Source organism: Lactuca serriola, chromosome 3 (assembly GCF_051521515.1).
Source record: "Lactuca serriola cultivar US96UC23 chromosome 3, Lser_US96UC23_V15, whole genome shotgun sequence".
NCBI classification, from domain to species: domain Eukaryota; kingdom Viridiplantae; phylum Streptophyta; class Magnoliopsida; order Asterales; family Asteraceae; genus Lactuca; species Lactuca serriola.
Window position 1 is genome coordinate 34,378,069 of NC_136410.1, and position 21,930 is coordinate 34,399,998.

General features: G+C 38.7%; 1 protein-coding gene across 1 annotated transcript; it reads right to left on the reverse strand.

The window, feature by feature from the left end:
* Positions 1-20,357: 20,357 nt before the first annotated feature.
* LOC145091856 (NDR1/HIN1-like protein 13) lies at positions 20,358-21,645 on the reverse strand. The gene is made up of 2 exons (XM_079029671.1): positions 21,526-21,645; positions 20,358-21,386 (listed from the first exon to the last, which is right to left on the reverse strand). Coding segments are annotated over exons 1-2 (885 nt in total). The 5' UTR covers positions 21,527-21,645; the 3' UTR covers positions 20,358-20,502.
* Positions 21,646-21,930: the final 285 nt, after the last annotated feature.

Consider the following 21,930-nt stretch of genomic DNA (forward strand, 5'->3'; position numbering starts at 1 on the left):
CCATGCTAAAATCTGATGCACCCGAAGAAGTCCCCCTTCCCTTCCTTTTTGGTTTGTTCCTACCCATCGGTTGGACAATTTCTTCTAGCTCGAGTTCGTCATCCTCATTTAAATCTAGACCAAACCGAGCATCAGTGGAAGTTGTGTGACCATTCGATCTCGTTTTCGTTTGCTTTGATTGTTGTGCTGCAAGTATAAAGTCTTGCTTATATTTTTTCCACCTAGGAAATTTAATCAATATTTCCCAACAATCGTGCCACTTGAATGACTTTCTCACTTCCTCTAGATAAAAATGCAAAGCTTCCTGAAGTATTTCTTCATTTCTTTGGCCGCTTTTCCGTTGAGTTTTTAGGTTGTTGTACAACCCATTCATTTTTTAAACGGCCTTCACTATTTCTCTACACTTTGAATTCAATTGATAATTGGTACAGTACTCGTCACCTTTTCCCATCTCCTTGCGAAACATCTTAAGAATGTGAAACCAAAAATGATCACCTGATTGTGCATTTCCAGTCGCTAAATCCTATGAAATGTCAACCCAAGATTTTGCCACAATGATCTCTTCTTGTGGAGTCCATGCTTGCGGATTCTATCTTCCTTGTTGTGCGACGCCCTCCTTCACTTGTTGTTTTCCTTTCCGGCATTAGGGGGTGTGGGTTGAGTTTCACGTACATTCTCTTCATCAGAATCATCGAATATTTGGTATTGTGGTTGAGATTGAGAGGGTTGTGTTTGTGTTTAGGTTTGGGTTTGAGATTGAAAGAGTGGAATTTGATTTTGGGGTTGATTTGGCTAAAGTTGATTGGGAAAAACAACAAAGTTTGATAACATATTTGGAGTAACATTTGGAACTTGCACCGGGTAAAATTGCCTAACATTTTGGTATTGGAATTATATTTGAGATTAAAGGGTAGCGTTGAGTTGTGGACGATAAAATCCTTGAGACGAATCAATAGTGTAACATCCCGAAATGAGGTACAATTGTTATTCTTGAATCTTTCCTTTTATGTCAAAATCAATCCCTTTATATGATAAGTTGGCAAGTCGGTATGTGGGGCGTACACATGAGTACGCGCAACGTACTCATGCACCATGCAGATCGTGGAGGCCACCTAATACGCTGGCATACCAACGGGTACGTTGGGCGTACTAGGCTCATATGCAAAACCCTAATATTTAATTGATCCCTATATAAAGAACATTATGGACTCATTTCCATCCACCCTTATTAGCCTCTAAACCTCTCTAAAACCCTAATTTCGTGTGTGTAGCTTGATTGTGTGTTTTTGCAAGTGTGAGTGGTTCTGGACCCTTGAAGAAGAAGAAGAAGGTGCCATCCAGCTTAGAGATCTAGAAACTCCCCACCTGTGTGCATCATATTCAGGTATAAAGCTTGTTCCTTGGCTAGTATTCTCCTAGATCTCTTTTGGTGCAAGATTTATGAGTTTAAGTCCTCAAGTTTAGAATTTTTCGAGTTCGTGACTCTCTAGGGAGTTTAGGTTGTCATTTCATGCATTTTAGGGCATCTAGATGGATAAAATGCTTGCTCGATCTTCCCATGTGTCTCATGCATGAGTAAAGTAGTTTGAAAGGGATTCAGACACTCGAGGATATGCTGTGCGCATGTGTTATTGATTTTGGTGGGATTTTGAATCCTATCTTCCTTTAGCTGAGTTCTCTTATAATATCAACCATCATGCCAATATCGGTATGCCCCCGTTCGAGCTCATTTATGGTCGGAGGTGCCGAACTCCTATTTGTTGGGGAGAAGTGGGGCAGAGGGTCATGGGGAGCACGAAAGTTGTGCTCAAGATGACAAAGCTTATACAACAAGTTCGGAAAAGACTTTTGACTGCATAGAGCCATCAAAATAGTTATGCGGACTAGAGGCACTCTAAGTTAGATTTTCAAGTGGGGGATTTTGTGCTTCTAAAGGTGACACCCTGGAAGGGTGTTATCCGCTTCAGGAAGCGGGCAAGCTGGGCCCCATATTCATTTCTCCTTTTCGAGTGTTGGCTCGTGTGGGCATGGTGCCTTACCGGTTGGAGCTACCAGAGAAGTTAATTCAGATCCATGATCCCTTTCATGTATCCCAGCTGAGGAAGTGTGTAGCCGATGAGGCGGCTGTGGTTCCCCTAGAGGACATTCAGGTTGATGATCGCCTGAATTATGTGGAGAAGCTTGTGGCCATCTGGGATCATAAAGTGAAGACCTTGAGGAACAAGATAGTGAGCTTGGTCAAAGTTCAGTGGCAACACTGTAGAGATTCCGAGTAGATATGGGAGCCGGAGTCCGTGATCCGTGAGTAGTATCCTGAGTTGTTTCCGTAGGATGACTTCGAGGGCGAAGTCTGATTCTAGTAGGAGATAATTGTAACATTTTGAAATGAGGTACAATTATTATTCTTGAATCTTTCCTTTAATGTAAAAATCAGTCCCTTTATATGATAAGTTGGCAAGTCAGTACGCGAGGTGTATGCATGAGTACGCACAACATACTCATGCACCATGCAGATCGCGGAGGCCACCTAGTACGTTGGGCATACTAGGCTCAAATGCAAAACCCTAATATCTAATTGATCCCTATATAAAGAACATTATGGACTCATTTCCATCCACCCTTATTAGCCTCCAACCCTCTCTAAAAACCTAATTTCGTGCGTGTAGCTTTAGTGTGTTTTTTGCAAGTTTGAGTGGTTCTTAACACTTGAAGAAGAAGAAGAAGGTTATAAAAGAGGAAGAAGGTGCCATCCAGCTTAGAGATCCAGAAACTTTGTAATATCCCAAAAATACAGGCCAAAAATTTCATCTTTAAATATATTATTATAAAACCAACAGTATAAGAAAACATCCATAATATCATGTCATGTCAGAACCAAAGTAGAAATAATCAAAACATGTTATCATAAAACAATATCAGAGTGTAATCCCAAAGATCTCGTGTGCGGAAAACCATAGTGTGATGCGCTGCGATCAAGCCGGCTACTTTCCTTTAAACATGAAGTACCTGAAACCAAAACTAAAAACCGTAAGCATGAAGCTTAGTGAGTTCCCCCATCATACCACATACCATACAATCACATAGCATACATATTGTCGGGCAGTTCTGGGGTGCTCGACCTACCCGGAACAGCCATTATGGGGTGCCGACCTACCCGTGTCAAGCGATTATGGGGTGCTGACCTACCCATGTCAAGCCATTCTGGGGTGCTGACATACCCATGTCACGCCATTCTGGGGTGCTGACCTACCCGTCGGTCCTAACTACCGACCCTTGGGGACTATTCCACCCCCTACTGCTGCTATCATATATATCATAACATAAACATATTATCAGACATATCTGGGGTGTCCGAACTACCCTTCGGTCCTAACAACCGGACTTGGGGACTATTCCCCTCCTACTACCGCTATCACATATAACATATCATGCCAGCATATAAACATATAATCACATACTGTCAGACATATCTGGGGTGCCTGACCTACCCTTCGGTCCTAACAACCGAACTCTACTACTATGACATATAACATATCATGCCATCATATAACATATCAGGTAGTAGCAAACCTAGATGATATCACAAAGACAATCATCTAATCATACAACTCCTACTGGTGGGCCGACATTGTGGTCGTAGACCCACCGCTACTGGAAGGTAACTTACCTCACACTGTTGAAGTCCCGCAGACTCAACCCCAGCTGTTGGATGACAGATTCCCGAACTGTCAACACCAAAACAACACCCAATTAATAATTGGGTCCCAACACATACTTGGATAACTACTACATTACCCCAGGCTTGGCTTATTTAAGCCCAACAAGGCCCAAATGAAAGGTCCAATAATAAATCCAAGTGAAATTAGGGTTTCACATAAAATGATGATTAGGGTTAAGTTTCCTAGTTAACCCATTAAGGACTTAATCCATTAAGTCAATCATTCTTCTAAATAAGTCATATGGTGTGATTGGGCTTAATCACACCGTTCCATTCCAATGGCCCAAAAGTGGGTCCCGATAAGTCCAAGGCCCACATATCCAAAATTAGGGTCTTCTAACCCAATCGCGTGCCAATTAGTTCATTGGCTAAGTTTTCATGTAATTCAGCCCATATATATATGCAAATTATCATTTCATTAAATTACAAGTGGATTTCATGGCCATAAGTTATCATCCCTTTTAGATAAATTATGGTCTAAAATAAGCACAATTCATAAAATCAATTACATGCCACCAGTCCATTAGCTAACTTGATCACCAACCCATTAAAGGCCCAACAAAGTTCAAATAGCATACCTAGCTTCTAGGCGGCGTACAAGAGAAATTCCTCAATTGTGGTTGAATCCTCGTTCATCAGAACCGCAACCTCCACAACCAAGTTAAGAATCGCACAGACCCACACCCTAACCGTTATTGATTCCTCACCTTCCTTCTGGCCATCGAAGAATCGAAGACTAGCACCTTGCCTCTCCCCTACTGTGTTGCTGGAGGTCCCAAGACAGTCGCCGGAAAGTCATTAGGCCAAGAAAATAGGATTAAACCCATCAATTAATCTCTCTCTAATCGAATTCACCAATGGGAGATAAGAAATCAAAGGATGAATTGAGTCTTACCTACCTTCATTGCTTTGGAGAACATACAGGATTTGTCGGAGGTCCACGCAAAGTTGGAGAATAACGCAAACAACAACCCCACCAGGTTCACAGTATCGAGCAGATTTTGAGCTGAAGGAATGATCCTGTTCTCGCTAAACAATCACCCACCTCTCTTTCTCTCTCAACTAACGCTCCGGTGAGAGTTCTGACTGGCGAAGAAGCCCAACGATGGCAACTCCTTCATCACAGCTCTTCTTCTTTCACCTCATTCCTTCACAACTTCGATGTCTCTCACCCTCTCTCGCCGCCAATGAACATACATATTCTTCATTCTATCTAAGGGTTTGTTCCTTATATAACTCGATGATGCAGGTGAAGCAACAAGAGCAGGAGACAGCTCCCTTCCTCATGCTCTGTCGCTTACAGGGGACTAGATGCTTAATTTTCGCAGATAGGCATAAATAGTCCTTGATGTTTGGTCACCTTACACATATAACCCCTTTACTCAAAATTCCATTCAAGCTAAGTTTCTAAAATGTATCAAAGGACCCTCTTATTTCATAATTCTTTCAAATTATCTCCAAATTTACCATATAGCCCCTCCTTTACGAAATATTTCCAATATAAGTTGAAAAATAACTACAAAACGAGCCCAATTGATAATCCCTTAGCCATATGTTCAAATATTCTTCCCACTACGAACCCTGGAAGCACTCTTTAGACCTCCAAACAAATTATAATGCCAATTACACACTTTTTACTAAACTCGTATTTAAATATATACATATATCGGAATAAAATAATGCTTAACACCTATCTTCAGATTTTTGGGTTTGTCTTGGAAATGGGGTGTTACAAACTCCCCACCTTTGTGCATCATATTTAGGTATAAAAGCTTGTTTATTGGCTAATATACTCTTAGATCTCTTTTGGTGCAAGATTTATGAGTTTAAGTCCTCAAGTTTAGACCTTTTCTAGTTTGTGACTCTCCAAGGAGTTTAGGCTATCCTTTCATGCATTTTAGGGCATCTAGATGGATAAAAATGCTTGCTTGATCTTCCCATGTGTCTCATCCATGAGTAAAGTAGTTTAAAAGGGGTGAAATGATGTTTTAGCCTCTCATATCCATGCAAAGGCTTAAAGCCCATGACTTTATGGAATAAGAAGCTTAAAATTAGTCAGATCTGAAGTTGGGATGAATGTCTTAACAGATTAAGACATTTGGTGAAGGATTTGGAATTTTGGGGAGTACGTCGTGCGTACTCTTGTCTATGTGCAGCATAGCCTAGCTGTTCCCTGTCGCATGCTGGATGAGATGTACGCCTAGCGTTAGGAGTAGTACGCTCAACGTAGTCGCTGGGTGTTGACTTTCAGTTGACCTTTGCTGACATTAGCTTTTGGTCATAGTTTAGGGTTTTGGACCTAAGGAGGGGCAAAATGGTACTTTTTTCCCTTAGTGGGTTTAATTGTGGAATTTGGACTCGTGATTGGTTAAGACCTTAATTTTAATTAAGGTTAATTATTTTGTTAACTAGGCAGAGTCTAGATCTGGCAGTTCGGGTGCTAGGTTTTTGTGTCATCAGTATCAGGTGAGTCTCCTCACTTACTCTTACCTGTGTGGCAGTATAACTGTAATATTATGACCAGTTGGGTCTAGATGTTGTGTTATGTTATGTGCAGATTTGATATATGTTGTAATTGGGGCTGCTGTTAGCCAACCGGGGGTTGCAAATAACCTACTGAGCATGCTTTAAGCTCACCGGGACTGCTGATAGTCTTAGGGTTGCTGATAACCCATAGTTGTTTATTTTATGTTGTGTTGTATGTGGTATCTTGGGGAACTCACTAAACTTTGTGTTTACAGTTGTTGATTTGTTTGTGGCAAGTACTTCACAGGACCGCGGGAAGGCAAAGGGGTGATTGTACACACGTACTTCAAATTTGTTATGGGGACATGATCTTTTGTACTATGATAACTATGAAACTTGTGATTTGAAATGATTTACATTCGATCAAGTTGTAAAACTCTATTTTGGAAATTTTAAAAATTGGAAAATTTTGTCCAGGCAAATAGCGAGGGCAACGAAGATCTCGTGAGGTAGAGTAGTGTTGGGAGCAGTCTAGAACTAGTATCTAGATGTATGATGAGGTTCTCTAGAACCAGTAGGGCAAGTTTATAACTATTATGAGGAGGTAGATTTCTTGGGATCTCGAGGTTTCAACTCGAGACGAATATTGATTGGTGTTGAAGGTGGTATTGAGCCCATACTACTGAACGCATTGGATCTGTACGTGGCTCGGGAAATAACCTCGAGGCACTAGAGAGCTTGTAAGGGGCGTGAGAGTTGATATATATGTGTTTAGCTTATGATGATGATTTTCTTATGCATTTCAATATGGTGGTTACCCGAGGATCAGGCTTTAGCGACCTTAAGAGGTCAAGTGTCAGTGATGGTGAGATTCACAGGATGATTGCCACGAAAGTGGCCGCCACAATCTGAGAGGCTATTCAAGAGATTTTTGGGTCTATCAAGACCACGCTGATTGAGACCTTTGATGAGTGCTATGTCGTTGTCTCTGAGGCTGCTGCTGCGAGACCGCATGGTGGTGATTCATTGTGGTACAGGGAGTTCATGAAACATCCCAGAAATCATGACCAAAAATTTCATTTTTAATTATTAAATAAACCATAGTTATTAAAATGATTCCATCCAAAAACATAAGTCATAGTATCAAACCAGAGTATCATATCAAAACATCAGAGTGAACATCTCAGGCTAAACATCATGGTGTGCGCAATGCAGTCATTCCGAGCTCTTCCATTTTCTATCAGATGTACCTGAAACCAAAACTGAAAGCTGTTAGCACGAAGCTTAGTAAATTTCCCCCAAACTACCACATACCATACACATAATCATGCTACTAGGAGATACGGGCCTCGCCCACACTCAAGGAGATACACCCCCCCACACACACACTTGGCTAACTAGGAGATACAAGCCTCGCCCACACTCCGCTAACTATGAGATACAGGCCTCGCCCATACTCAGCTATCTATGAGATACGGGCCTTGCCCACACTCAACTATCTATGAGATACGGGCCTCCCCCACACTCAACTATCTATGAGATACGAGCCTTACCCACACTCAGCTATCAATGAGATACATGCCTCACCCACACTCAACTATCTATGAGATACGGGCATTGCCCACACTCATATAACTAAGCACACATACAAGTATCACACAGACAACAAGTATAACCAAAACCTACCAATCCATTCCGTATTCATACTAAAGCAATGCTAAGATACGGGCCCTGCCCACACTTAGCTACTAATCAACATACATAACATACACGGGCCGACATTGGTGCCTTCGACTTGCTTAAACCAAGGGGAAACTTACCTTAATGTCGGATGATAGCTGAAATGTCTCTGCCCAGAATCAGCTCTACTAACTCATTGAACCAAAACAACCCCTTAGATACCATTCCATACTCATAACCCTTAGGGGTCAACTCTGGTTAAGTCAAAGTCAAAGTCAAGTCAAATTCAACGCTCCGAGTTTACTCAAATTGTCGAGTTTACCCTTCAACTCGCCGAGTTCCCATGAATCACAGTATCATGAAATCGCAATCCAACTCGTCGAGTTTTCCTCCAGCTCGTCGAGTTCCTCCTTCTTAACAGAAACGAGACTTTCCCAGTATAACTCGTTGAGTTCCCTTGTGGACTTGTCGAGTTCTTTCAACCGAATCGGGAACATTCCCAATCAACTAGTCGAATTCCCTTATAGACTCGTCGAGTTTATCATTTTGTCAATCCTCCTTATTGCATTAAGCCCTTATTCTTCAAATCCAAGTCTCATATTCCAAATCTAGACTAGAAATGCCTCTAGAAGGGTAAATATTCCAACTTTACCCATTAATACCTTTCCTAAATTGGTTAAGCTCAAACCCTAACCCAAAAAGGCTAAAGTCTTCATCCAAAGACCACCAAAACTACAAGATAGACCATGAGGTCATAGATCTGGACTCTAGGGACAAGAAGATCACGTAAAGTCCCAACTTTCTCTACATGCATGGTCGTTAGATGCTCCAAAAGGCCAAAATGATGGTCTAAAGGTTGCATGGGACTTCCATGGCCATAAAGTTTGCACATTTATGCCATGAAAACCTCTCAGGACCATAGATCTAAAGTAATCTCTAATTGGGACATCCAAATCCCAAGAACAATGTCATTTGGACCAAGAACAAGCAAAATAACCCTAAAAGAATATCTAATCAATTACAAATCAAGGTTCAAGCTTTATACCAAAAAAGTGACGTGGATGAGGCAAAGATTCTGGATCTATATGCTCCTTCTTGTGTCTCTAAGGTCTTCCTACTTCCAATAGCTTCAAATACACACCAAAAGACTCAGAGATAGCTCACAAACACTCAAATGGATTTAGGGTTTTCAAGATTTAGGGTTTGGGACTTGGAGGCTGGAAATGAGGCCAACATGAAGGGTTTAAGATGTTTGAATAGGGTGCAAACCTTGAAAATTAGGGTTTCATATCTGCCAGCCTACTCGTCGAGTTGAGGCCTCCCAACTCGTCGAGTAAGTTACTTAATTACGAGGTCCTGGTGATCTCTACCCGAAGAGTTTGGGGCTCCTAACTCGTCGAGTTGCTCTATAAAATGGAACAAATGTAAGTTAAATACATACCAGGAACCATGCATTACAATTCTCCCCCACTTGTCTTAGACTTCGTCATCAAAGTATGTTGTATCGAATAACTTTGGGTAATGCTCTCTCATCTCCTCCTCGGGATCCCAAGTCCACTCTGACCCCTTGCGGTGCTGCCGCTGCACCTTCACCAATTCTACCCTCTTGTTCCTTAGATCCTTCGTCTTCCTGTCGAGGATGGCTATTGGTCTCTCGATATAATTCAGGCGGTCGTCCACTTGAATATCCTCTAAAGGCACAACTGCGGAGTCATCCACTAAGCACTTTCGCAGCTGGGAGTCATGAAAAGTATTGTGGATCTGACTAAGCTCGGCTGACAGATTCAGTCGATACGAAACCCGACCCACCTGAGCCAAAACCCTGAACGGATCGATGTACCTAGGGCCTAGCTTGCCCTGCTTCCTGAACTGGATGACACCTTTCCAAGGTGACACCTTCAGGAGAACCATGTCCCCTACCTAAAACTATAGGTCTGAGCGGCGCTTGTCGGCGTAGCTTTTCTTCCGACTTTGAGCAGTTTGGAGCCTGCTCCGGACCTGCTGGATGTTCTCTGTGGACTTGAGCACTACCTCATTACTCCCCATGACTCTCTGAACGACCTCACCTCAACAGATTGGGACCCTACACTTCCTCCCGTAGAGCATCTTAAATGGAGGTCGATCTATGCTGGCGTGATAACTGTTGTTATACGAAAATTCTGCTAATGGAAGATACGTATCCCAACTACCGCTGAAATCCAATACACATGCGCGCAACATATCCTCGAAAGTCTGGATCATCCTCTCACTTTGCCCATCAGTCTGAGGGTGAAAAGCTATGTCGAAGTGAAGACGAGTACCCGTCTCGTCATGAAACCGCTTCCAAAACCTGGAAGTAAAGCGAACATCCTGGTCTGACACAACCGACACTGACATTCCATGACGTGCCACCACCTCGCGTATATAGATCTTGGCTAGCTTTTCAGCCGATATACTCTCTTGGATCAGGATGAAATGAGCACTCTTGGTCAACCGATCCATAATGACCCAAATCAAATCCACTCCACATGTGGTCCTGGGAAGTTTTGTGATGAAATCTATAGTGATATCTTCCCATTTCCACACAGGAATATCCAACGACTACATCTTGTCGTCAGGTTGCTGGTGCTCGGCCTTGACTTTCCTTCAAGTTAAGCACCGCTCCACATACCATGCTATGTCCCACTTCATGTAGGGCCACCAATAATCAGGGTGAAGATACCGATACATCTTCGTCGCCCTAAGATGAATGGAGAACCTAGACTTGTGGGCCTCCTCCATCAGAACCTGATGCATCCCGACCCAATAAGGAACCTAGACCCTCTGATGCAAGGTCAAGAACCCATGACTGCGTTAATTGAATGAGGCCACCTGGTCTATGATCCGATCACACTTACAGTGCTCCTCCTTCATTCCCTCAACATGCGCCTCTCGAATCCGTTCCAGCAACGGAGTAATCACTGTCATCCTCAGGCATATGCCTCGGATCGGAGCTGCAACTACCTTACGACTGAGAGCATCGACCACCACATTGGCCTCCACTGGGTGGTAGAGAATCTCACAATCATCGTCCTTCACCACATCTAACCACCGATGCTGCCTCATGTTCAGATTTGGCTGGTCCATCAGATACCTTAGGCTCTTGTGGTCGATGTAAATGGTACATCGAACCCTATAGAGTTAATGTCGCCAAATCTTGAAGGCGAAAACCACGGCCCCCAACTCCAAATCGTGCGTCGGGTAATTCGCCCCATGAGGCTTCAACTTCCTCGAAGCATACACTATCACACGACCCCGCTGCATCAGCACTGCACCCATACCCGTGATCAACACGTCACAGTAAACCACAAAATCATCGACTCCCTCCGGCAAAGTCAGAATCGGTGCCTCGCACAACCGCTGCCTAAGACTCTAGAAAGTTGCCTACTGCTCAGGCCCCCAGCGGAATGTCACCGACTTCTTGGTCAGCCAAGTCAATGGAACAACAATCTTGGAGAAATCCTGGATGAATCTCCGATAATAACCCGCCAGACCAAGAAAACTCCAAATCTCGAATGGAGACCTCGGAACCTCCCACTGCATCACGACCTCTATTTTGGCCGGATCGACCAGTATACCATTCTGGTTGACAAGGTGCCCCAGAAACTGCACCTCGCGCAACCAGAACTCGCACTTGGAGAACTTTGCGAAAAGTCTCTCCCTTCTCAGCGTCTCCAAAACCTTCCTCAAGTGATCCTCATGCTTCTCTAGAGTCTTGGAGTAAACTAAGATATAATCGATGAATACTATCACAGACCAGTCCAACATCATTCTGCACATGCGGTTCATGAGATCCATGAATGTGGTAGGAGCATTGGTGAGCCTAAATGGCATCACCACGAACTCATAGTGTCCATAGAGAGTCCTAAAGGTTGTCTTTTGCATATCGTCGTCCATGACTTGCATCTGGTGATAACCTGATCGCAGATCAATCTTGGAGAACCAAGATACACCCGGAAGCTGGTCAAATAAGTCATCAATCCTCGGGAGGGGATAACGGTTCTTCACCGTTACCTTATTTAACTCCCGGTAATCTATACATATCCGATATGACCCATCCTTCTTCTTCACAAACAGGATGGGGGCTCCCTATGGCGAACTGTTCAGCCTAATAAATCTCTTGTCTAACAACTCCTGCAGCTGTGTAGACAACTCCTGCATCTCGGGAGAATCTAACTGATATGGTGCCTTGGCTATCGAAGCCGCACCAGGAACTAGGTCAATCCTTAACTCTACCTGCCTCTCCGTAGGTATCCCAGGCAAATCCTCAGGAAACACGTCCAGGTACTCCCGTAGAATTAGTGCATCATGAACGATCGCCTTTCCCTCTTCCCGGGTATCCATAACATAGGAGACGTACCCTGCGCAACCCTGATGAAGGTAACATCTTGCCCTCTCTACCGAACACAAAGTCGGTTCACACTGCGGCCTCTCGCACTGAATCACCAACCCTCCCCTACTTGGGGTCCGAAATCGTCCAAGGTGCTGCACCTCTATCACAGGTGCAAACTCGGCACTAAACCTGATCGAAAAGTCGCTTCAGGTCATAGCGTCAAGGGCATCATCACCAATAGCATGTCCAACCTCCTCCCACCAATCGCGTGCTCTGTCCTTAAGAAGATAGGTGGCGAGTCGGACCTTGTCCCCCTCGGGACACCGGCTAGTATGAAAAGCGTTGGTGATATCTGCCAACCACCGACTGCTAGCAATGCGGTCCTTAGCCCCATGATAGTCTGGAGCTCCACAAGCTCTGAACTCCCGGAATGTCAACATGCGCGCCCCCATCATGGCTACCATCTCAGTAAGGAACGCACTCAGCCTCTCATCAAGAATCTCCAATATACCCTCCTTGATTGTACCGAAGATCACATGATTCTGGTCAATGATTGTGACAACTTGAAATATTTTGGATCAATCAAGGTCTAAATTGTAACCCTATTACAATGAAAACCTTAAAAACCATTAGAGCATAAGTGCATGTATATGGAAGTATACACTTTGAAAGTCACATATAAGGTAACCTCTTGGAAAGTAAACAAGTTAAGCAAGACAAAGTGAGACAAATAAATTGGGGTTCAATCTGCAATGCAATCAAACAAGGATCAAATGAGGCTACCACAAGAACTTGTAGTCGTGTCCTAATCTTGAACACTTGAATTATAAGGACAACATATTTGAGTTGCTATTAATTAAGACCGTAAACACCTTCCTAGGATCCATCCAAGACCGTGAACACCTTTAAAGAGGTATGCTTGGCCGTAAACACCTCTAATGGGCCATGGTTTAACCTTGAACACCCTAAGAAGCTTTAGTTTGGCCGTGAACACCTTTAGGGGACCACCCTTGGCCGTAAACTCCCTAAGGAAGCAAGCTTTGGGCGTAAAATCCATGGTGGACCCATACTTGAGCATAAACACCACCCTAGGAAGTATGAAGTATCTTAGGGCGTAAATACCATAAGAAGCAAGTACTTGGGCATAAAAACCTTCCTAGGGAGCATCTTGGGTGTAAACACTTAGATATTTTAAGTGTTTACGGATTTATGAGTTGTATTTTGCCATTTTCCCATGCAATCAAGGATCCTAATGAATTATCCAACAGTTCTCCAAGTAAACTGCAAATGAGCTTCACATCAACCTCCACCCTCTTATCAAGGAACGTAAACCCTCCCTTACACTCCTATCCTTCCTTTATGAATGGAAACCACTCCTCATCATATCCCATTTATCATATTCACTTTCTGTGAACTCCTAAATTAATCTCAAACATATTCAAGCTTCAAGTCTTAGTCCTTCAAAGCATTCCCTAGATCTTGTAAGTATTTCATGTTTAGCTAAGTAGTTTCACATATTATTTTGTTTATTTCATCATATTTACACATAAAATTATGTGTTAATATTCTTATGATATTCTAAGGTTCAAAGAGTTTATCAAACTCTTCAGGTGTTAGGACTTGAAAACTTCTCAATATCTCTCCAAATCATCCACCAAACCAAATCAATGCGAGCTTCATACCCCACTCTTTTCAAGTTTTCATTCTTTTTTAGGGGGGGGGGGGGAATACAAGTCAAATCTTGTTTAAATCCTTGGATAATTGCATGCACCCATATGATTATATGTCAATGTGTGTTGAATTATCATTATTTCATGTTAATACTTCAAAAACTTGAGATTTTACAAATCTCATGATGTTAGAACTAAGTTATACACGATTTTGGAACGAGACTCACAAACTACTAATTTTGGAACAATGGAAAACTAAAGAACATGCATGCAATTATACACGGTTTTGGGACGAGACTCACAAACTACTTTTTATAAGAAAATATTAGATTTCTGGAGTTTTACAACTTACTACGAACAAAGATATTACAAATTTTTCTTACAAAAAAATGCTTATGAACTCACCAACTTTTTAGTTGACGCTTTTCAAAACAACTTGTACTCTCAGGGATCTAATAGACAGGTATTCACCACGTTCGAGGCCCGGCGTCGCTGCATTATGTTTTTCTACTTTTGGTATTCGTTTTTAGCTTTTGAACAAAACAAATACTGTAAACAATGTCAATTTAATATTAATGTATGAATGTTTGTGTTGCTATGTTTCATTACTATTCAATTGTTATGATATTGTACATGATGTCCTCCGCCCCCGAACGTTTTCGCCATAGAGGGTCCGAGTAGACATGGGAGCCGGAGTCCGTAATGCGTGAGCAGTATCCTGAGCTGTTTTCGTAGGATGACTTCGAGGGAGAAGTCTGATTCTAGTAGGGGAGAATTGTAACATTCTGAAATGAGGTACAATTGTTATTCTTGAATCTTTACTTTTATGTAAAAATCAGTCCCTTTATATGATAAATTGGCAAGTCAGTACGCGAGGCGTATGCATGAGTACGCGCAACATACTCATGCACCATGCAGATCGTGGAGGTCACCTAGTACGTTGGGCATACTAGGCTCAGATGCAAAACCCTAATATGTAACTGATCCCTATATAAAGAACATTATGGACTCATTTCCATCCACCCTTATAGCCTCCAACCCTCTCTAAAACCCTAATTTCGTGTGTGTAGCTTGAGTGTGTGTTTTTGCAAGTTTGAGTGGTTCTTGACCCTTGAAGAATAAGAAGAAGATTATAGAAGAAGAAGAAGGTGCCATTCAGCTTAGAGATCCAAAAACTCCCCACCTTTGTGCATCATATTCAGGTATAAAAGCTTGTTCCTTGGCTAGTATTCTCTTGGATCTTTTTTGGTGCAAGATTTTTGAGTTTAAGTCCTCAAGTTTAGACCTTTTTGAGTTTGTGACTCTCCAGGGATTTTAGGCTGTCCTTTCTTGCATTTAGGGCATCTAGATGGATAAAAATGTTTGCTTGATCTTCCACTGTGTCTCATGCATGAGTGAAGTAGTTTGAAAGGGGTGAAATGATGTTTTAGCCTCCCATAGCCATGCAAATGCTTAAAGCCCATGACTTTATGGAATAAGAAGCTTAAAATTACTCAGATCTGAAATTGGGATGAATGTCTTAACAGATTAAGACATTTGGTGAATGATTTAGAATTCAGGGGAGTACGCCGTGCGTACTCTTGTCTACGCGCAACGTAGCCTGGTTGTTCCCTGTCGCATGCTTGATGAGCTGTACGCCTAGCGTTGGGAGTAGCACACCCAGCGTACTCGTTGGGTGTTGCTTTCTGTTGACATTTGCTGACATTGACTTTTGGTCAAAGTTTAGGGTTTTGGACCTTGGGAGTGGCAAAATGGTACTTTTTGTCCTTAGTGAGTTTAATTATGGACTTTGGACTCGTGAGTGGTTTGGACCTTAATTTTATTAAGGTTAATTATTTTGTTAACTAGGCGGAGTCTAGATCCGGCAGTTCGGGTGCTAGGTTTTCGTGTCATTAGTATCAGGTGAGTCTCCTCAGTTACTCTTACCTGTGTGGTAGGATAGTTGTAATATTATGACCAGTTGGGTCTAGCTGTTATGTTATGTTATGTGCGGATTTGATATATGTTTTAACCGGGGTTTGTGGATAACCTCCCGAGGATGCTGTTAGCTCACCTAGACTGCTGATAGTCTCATGGTTGTTGATAACTCATAGTTGTTTATTTTATGTTGTGTTGTATGTGGTATATTGGCGAACTCACTAAACTTCGTGCTTACAGTAGTTGATTTGTATGTGGCAGGTACTTCGCATGACCGCGGGAAGACGAATATCTGATTGCACACACACTGGGAATTTATTATGGGGACATGATATTTTTTACCCTGATAACTATGACACTTGTGTTTTGAAATGATTTGCATTCGATCTAGTTGTAAAAATGTGTTTTGGAAGTTTTAAAAATTGGAAAATTTTGGTCTAAAATTTGAGGTGTTACAGATAGCGAAAATGTTTCGATATTGGGTGCTTGAACTCAAAACATTGGTTTTTTTTTTCCTTCTATTAGAGTTTGGGGTTTAGTTGTCGGGATTCAATTTTTTGAAGTAAATAGAGAGAAATTGACAGAAGGAGGTGTGAGTTTGAAGGGTAAAATGTGTGTATATTTATAGATGTTGTAAAGGGTAAAAAAATTTAAAAATTCAAGTTTTAGACATGTAGCCGTTATTTAGTAAAAAACAAATATATATATATATATATATATATATATATATATATATATATATATATATATATATATATATAAGGATGAGCGTAGGCGGGTACCCGCCTCATTTGGCGAGAACCGGAACCGGCGGTTCCTAGAAAGTTAGAATCGGAACCGGAACCGCTCTAGGCGGTTCTTAAATATTTGGAACCAGTCCCGGAACCGGCGGTTCCGGTTCCGGGAGCGGGTAACCCGGTCGCATTAATTTTGTTAACTTTTTTCGATAAAACCGCAATTTAGTTCGATCCAAATTAAATCAATTCGGAACAAAGACGGACAAAATCGGACCAATATATTCTAAACCGGTCTAAGTAACACACCTTTATATGAAATTATATATATATATATATATATATATATATATATATATATATATATATATATATATATATATATAAACCGGTTCCGGCGGGTACCCAGCGGGTAGCGGTTCCGAAAAAACGAGAACCGGAACCGGAACCGTATTAGGCGGTTCCATAACTTTAGGAACTGGAACCGGAACCGGAACCGCCTAAGGCGGTTCCAGTTCCAAAACCGGCCGTTCCGAGGCGGTTCCGGTTCCAAAAGCGGATACCTGGTTCCGATGCTCATCCCTATATATATATATATATATATATATATATATATATATATATATATATATATATTATTTTTTTTACCGTTTTTCAATGAACGGATTGAAAAAAAATAATTATTTTATTTTACTGTTTTTCAACGGTTCAAAAAGGAAAAAACCGGTCAATAATAGCAAGAGAGAGACTGCATGAAGCCCTCCCCCACTTCTTCCCTACACGGACGTTCCCACACTTCCCATGCGGCGTTTACACTGACGGGTAAGAGTCCCATCGGCCCTTCCCGAACGCTCCGTGGAGTTTTAGAAGTGTCTTTGACAAAAGATCATTCATTAGGGGATTCTACCATAGGTAGGATTTGTAAGGTTCTAGAAAATCATTATGCCTTTTTCTATAGGTAGGATGTGTAGGGTTCTAAAAAATCATAATGCCTTTTTCCATCTATTTTTATAGTCATTGACGTTAAAACGTGTTAAATACTAACGTTTCACATGAAGGACTATCAAATAAAAAATAAAAATTTATTACTAACTTTCTATGTACAATAAAGCTATTATGTAAAAGAACTTTGTTATAAATAAAGCTATTTTATTATGCAAAATACAATTATAATGATTTTTATATTTCCATTAATTGGTTTGTTTCTTAACGGTTAGAACTCAAATGTTAAAAATAAAACATATAAAAACTCTTAACTCGAATCTTCTATTCTAATAAATTAATAAGTTTATTCTTCTATTAACAAATGTCATATTATTAGAACTCATTATTAATATTATATGACACAAATATTGTCACTTGTCAACCTATTAATTTTAAATTTTAAATTTTAAATTTTAAAATTTTCACTTTAGTTACATTAAATTAATAATTGATTATCCATTTTAAATTTTAAATTTTAAATTTAAAATGTTTTTTCTCTAATTATATTAAATTAATAACATTTGATTAGAAAATAAAATAAAATTAATACATGTTATAAAATGATATAACTTCACATATTTATTTAAATCAACGATTATAATTTTATATAACTAAAAAATATTTTTAAATAATAATTTATTTAAAATAATTGATTTTTTTAAATGAAAATTTAATTAATTTTATAACTATGGTTCTCACATGTTATAAACTAATATTAAAAATAAAAATAATCAGTCTCCTAAAAAAGGAAAAACTACAATAAAGTCCTTACATATTGGCCTCATAATCGATTTAGTCCCTATATATTTTTTTAATTCAATTAAGTCCCAAATACCGGTAATCGTATTCAATTTAACCCTTTGACCCTGTCAACAGGTCATCCAACTTTCAAAAATTACATTTTTGGCCCATATTTCAAAATTTATTACAAATTTGGTCCAAATTTTACACTTTTGGCCCGTATTTTAATTTTTTTTTACAAATTTGGTCCAAACTTTACCTTTTTTGCCCAAATTTTAGAATTTTATTATGAATTCATCCTAATTTTAGTTTTTTTTGCAACTTTTTTTTTTAAAAAAAATTGTTTCTAATATGTTTTTTCTTTATAAAATCATATTTATACAAAAAAAAATGTATTTTCACATAAAAATCTTATATTTTCTATATAAAAACTTTTTTGTATATGAAATATCTAGTTATAAAAATATGTATTTATTTAGTATATAAATATATATAAATTCGTTTTTATAAAAAAATGTATACAAACACCTATCACCTTATATATATATATATATATATATATATATATATATATATATATATATATATATATATATATATGCACACAAATAGGTGTGTATCTATATTTTTTTATAAAATCGTGTTTGTTTATATTTTTTTATAAAAACGTGTTTGAATAATTTTTTATATAATACGTGTTCGTATACATTTTATAAAAACGTGTTTGAATAAGTTTTTATATAATACGTGTTTGTATATATTTTATAAAATCGTGTTTGTATACATTTTATAAAATGTATACAAACACGTATTATATAAAAAAATATTCAAACACGTTTTTACAAAAAAAAAAATATATAAACAAACACGATTTTATAAAAAATATAGATAAAATAGGTGTTTGTATATATTTTTTTTGTAAAATACGTTTTTGTATACATTTTTTTTATAAAAACGGATTTCTATATATTTATATACTTAATAAATACTTATTTTTATAACTAAATATTTCATATACAAAAAACTTTTTGAAGAAAGTTTTTATATATAAAATATAAGATTTTTATGTCAAAATACGTTTTTTTTTTTGTATAAATATGATGTTATAAAGAAAAAACATATTTCAAACAATTCTTTGAGAAAAAAAGTTGTAAAAAAACTAAAGTTAGGATGAATTAATAATAAAATTCTAAAATTTGGGCAAAAAAGGTAAAGTGTGGACCAAATTTGTAACAAAATTTAAAATTTTGGTCAAAAGTGTAAATTTTGGATAAAATTTGTAATAAATTTTGAAATCTGGGCCAAAAATGTAATTTTTGAAAGTTAGATGACCTGTTGACCGGGTCAAAGGGTTAAGTTGAATACGATTACCGATATTTGGGACTTAATTGAATAAAAAAAATATATAGGGACTAAATCGATTATGAGGCCAGTATGTAAGGACTTTATTGCAGTTTTTCCCCTAAAAAAACACCGAATAAAACATATATTTTACCATACTTTTCATATATATCATATTAATTAAGAAAAAATTGACAGCCATATTAAAAAGTTAAAATTTGACGGCTTAAAGTAAAACTACAAATATTAAAAAGTTAAAATTTGACGGCTTAAAGTAAAACTACAAATTCTACATAATTCTTTTATCAATTATGCTATGATTTAATATTTTCCCATAAATTATTTCAGTCATTTACATCAAGCTTAAAAAGTTATTTATTATTTCAATACAGATTTATTTGACATTGGAATATTGGATAAGACCATTTTAAGTTTTACAACATACTACAGCTGGTTTGAACGATATGCAAGCTGGAGCATTAACCTTTTGTATATTTATCAATAATTTTATTATTTAATACGAGTAAACGAAACAAAAAGCTGCAATTTAATTGATGCTACCGACAAATGTATCGTTGTTATATATATACACACACAAAAAAAGTCTCTCACAATAACACATTAAAAAAAAAAATATTACTCCATATATATATATATATATATATATATATATATATATATATATATATATATATATATATATATATATATATATATATATATATATATATATATATTAACGGTTACATGTACAGTTTTATGATATAAAATAGTTATGGGATTCTTGTATTTTTATCTCCTGGGGTTCTTTTGACATCATCAAATTACATAAGAGAAACCTCACGAATTTATAAAAGAATAATAAATAAAACATTAAAAGAATCGTAAAATTTAAGAAATTTAGAAAGTCCATTTCCAGATCTTGATCCGAAGATCAAGCTTACATTTGGCAGCAGAAACAGTAGCAGCTACTGATGAAGATGATGAATTTCTTGAATTCCCACTGCCACCCTTTGGAATTAAGCTATGAATTCCTTCGCATTTTATCCGAATCCCAATCTTTTTGCTTCTTATGGACTCGATTTTGACTCGAACTTTAGTATCAAGCAGCAACTTTAGTGGAAGCCCTGATTTCTTTTTCAGATCCGATCTCATTCGATTCACTGTTTCTGTTTCCAAAAGCTGGGAGTTGCTAGACAATGATGAGCGGATAATGGTGATGTTATTCGGATTACTAACAAACGAGTTAGCGAAATTTCCGTTTGCGACTTGCGTTCCTTCGGATAAACACGTAATTGAGATTGAATCATAGTAAAATGTGATTTTCTTGTTTGGGTTTCTGGTAGAGATGGTAAGATTGAGGTTTGAAGTGAGTCGTGTGGTGTCATCGGCGGTGGTGGTGAGGTTGAATTCCGAGATTTTGAGGGAGGCGATAGAGAACGTTGGTCGGTGGGGGCGGTAGAGGAGGTAAAGTATACAACCTGCGATGGCGGATATGAGGATGAGGAGAGTGATGATAAGAACTGACCAGAAGCAGCATAAGCAGAAGCATCCACGGCGGCTGCGGCGCCGAGTTCGCTGGTTGGTAACTGAGTTTGGCCGGTAGGGGTGGCGATTGGGTTGCTGGGCTTTGCTTGGTGGTGGTGGTAGTCTTGTGTTTGTTGTGGCGGCGGTTGTGTTGCCGTTGGGTTTTGATGAGGGATAAACTCTGTCAGTCATTTTAGAGTCTGAATTGGTAAACCGGCGGCAGACGGTGGTGGTGGCGGTGGCGGTGTCAGCAAGCACTTGAAATCAGAGGAGGAAAACAGGGAGATTAATAAAGACCGATAAGAATGGAAATGGAAATGGAAAGGCTTTGTGGGCAACAAGTTATTTGTGATACGTGTATTAACGTAAAATATAAAATAAGAACCGACCACTTACTAAACTTTAAGCTCCTTGTAAAATTAGTCAAAGACTTTCATATTTTCTTATTATTCGGGAAGGTATTCATAAATGAGTCTAGCCCATCCACCGAAAGCCAGAAAGCGATTATCAATACTTCAATAGGGTACGAAATAGTAGTACCTCTTTATATATATATATATATATATATATATATATATATATATATATATATATATATATATATATATATATATAACCTTACTCATATTAATCCCTATTCTAATAAATAAAAAAAAATTACATATATCAATCTCTATTCTAATAAATAAATAGTTTTAATTTTTTTTTGTCAAATATCATTTTAATACAACTCCTCATTAATATTATGTCATATGTCATATATATATATATAACCTTACTCATATTAATCCCTATTCTAAT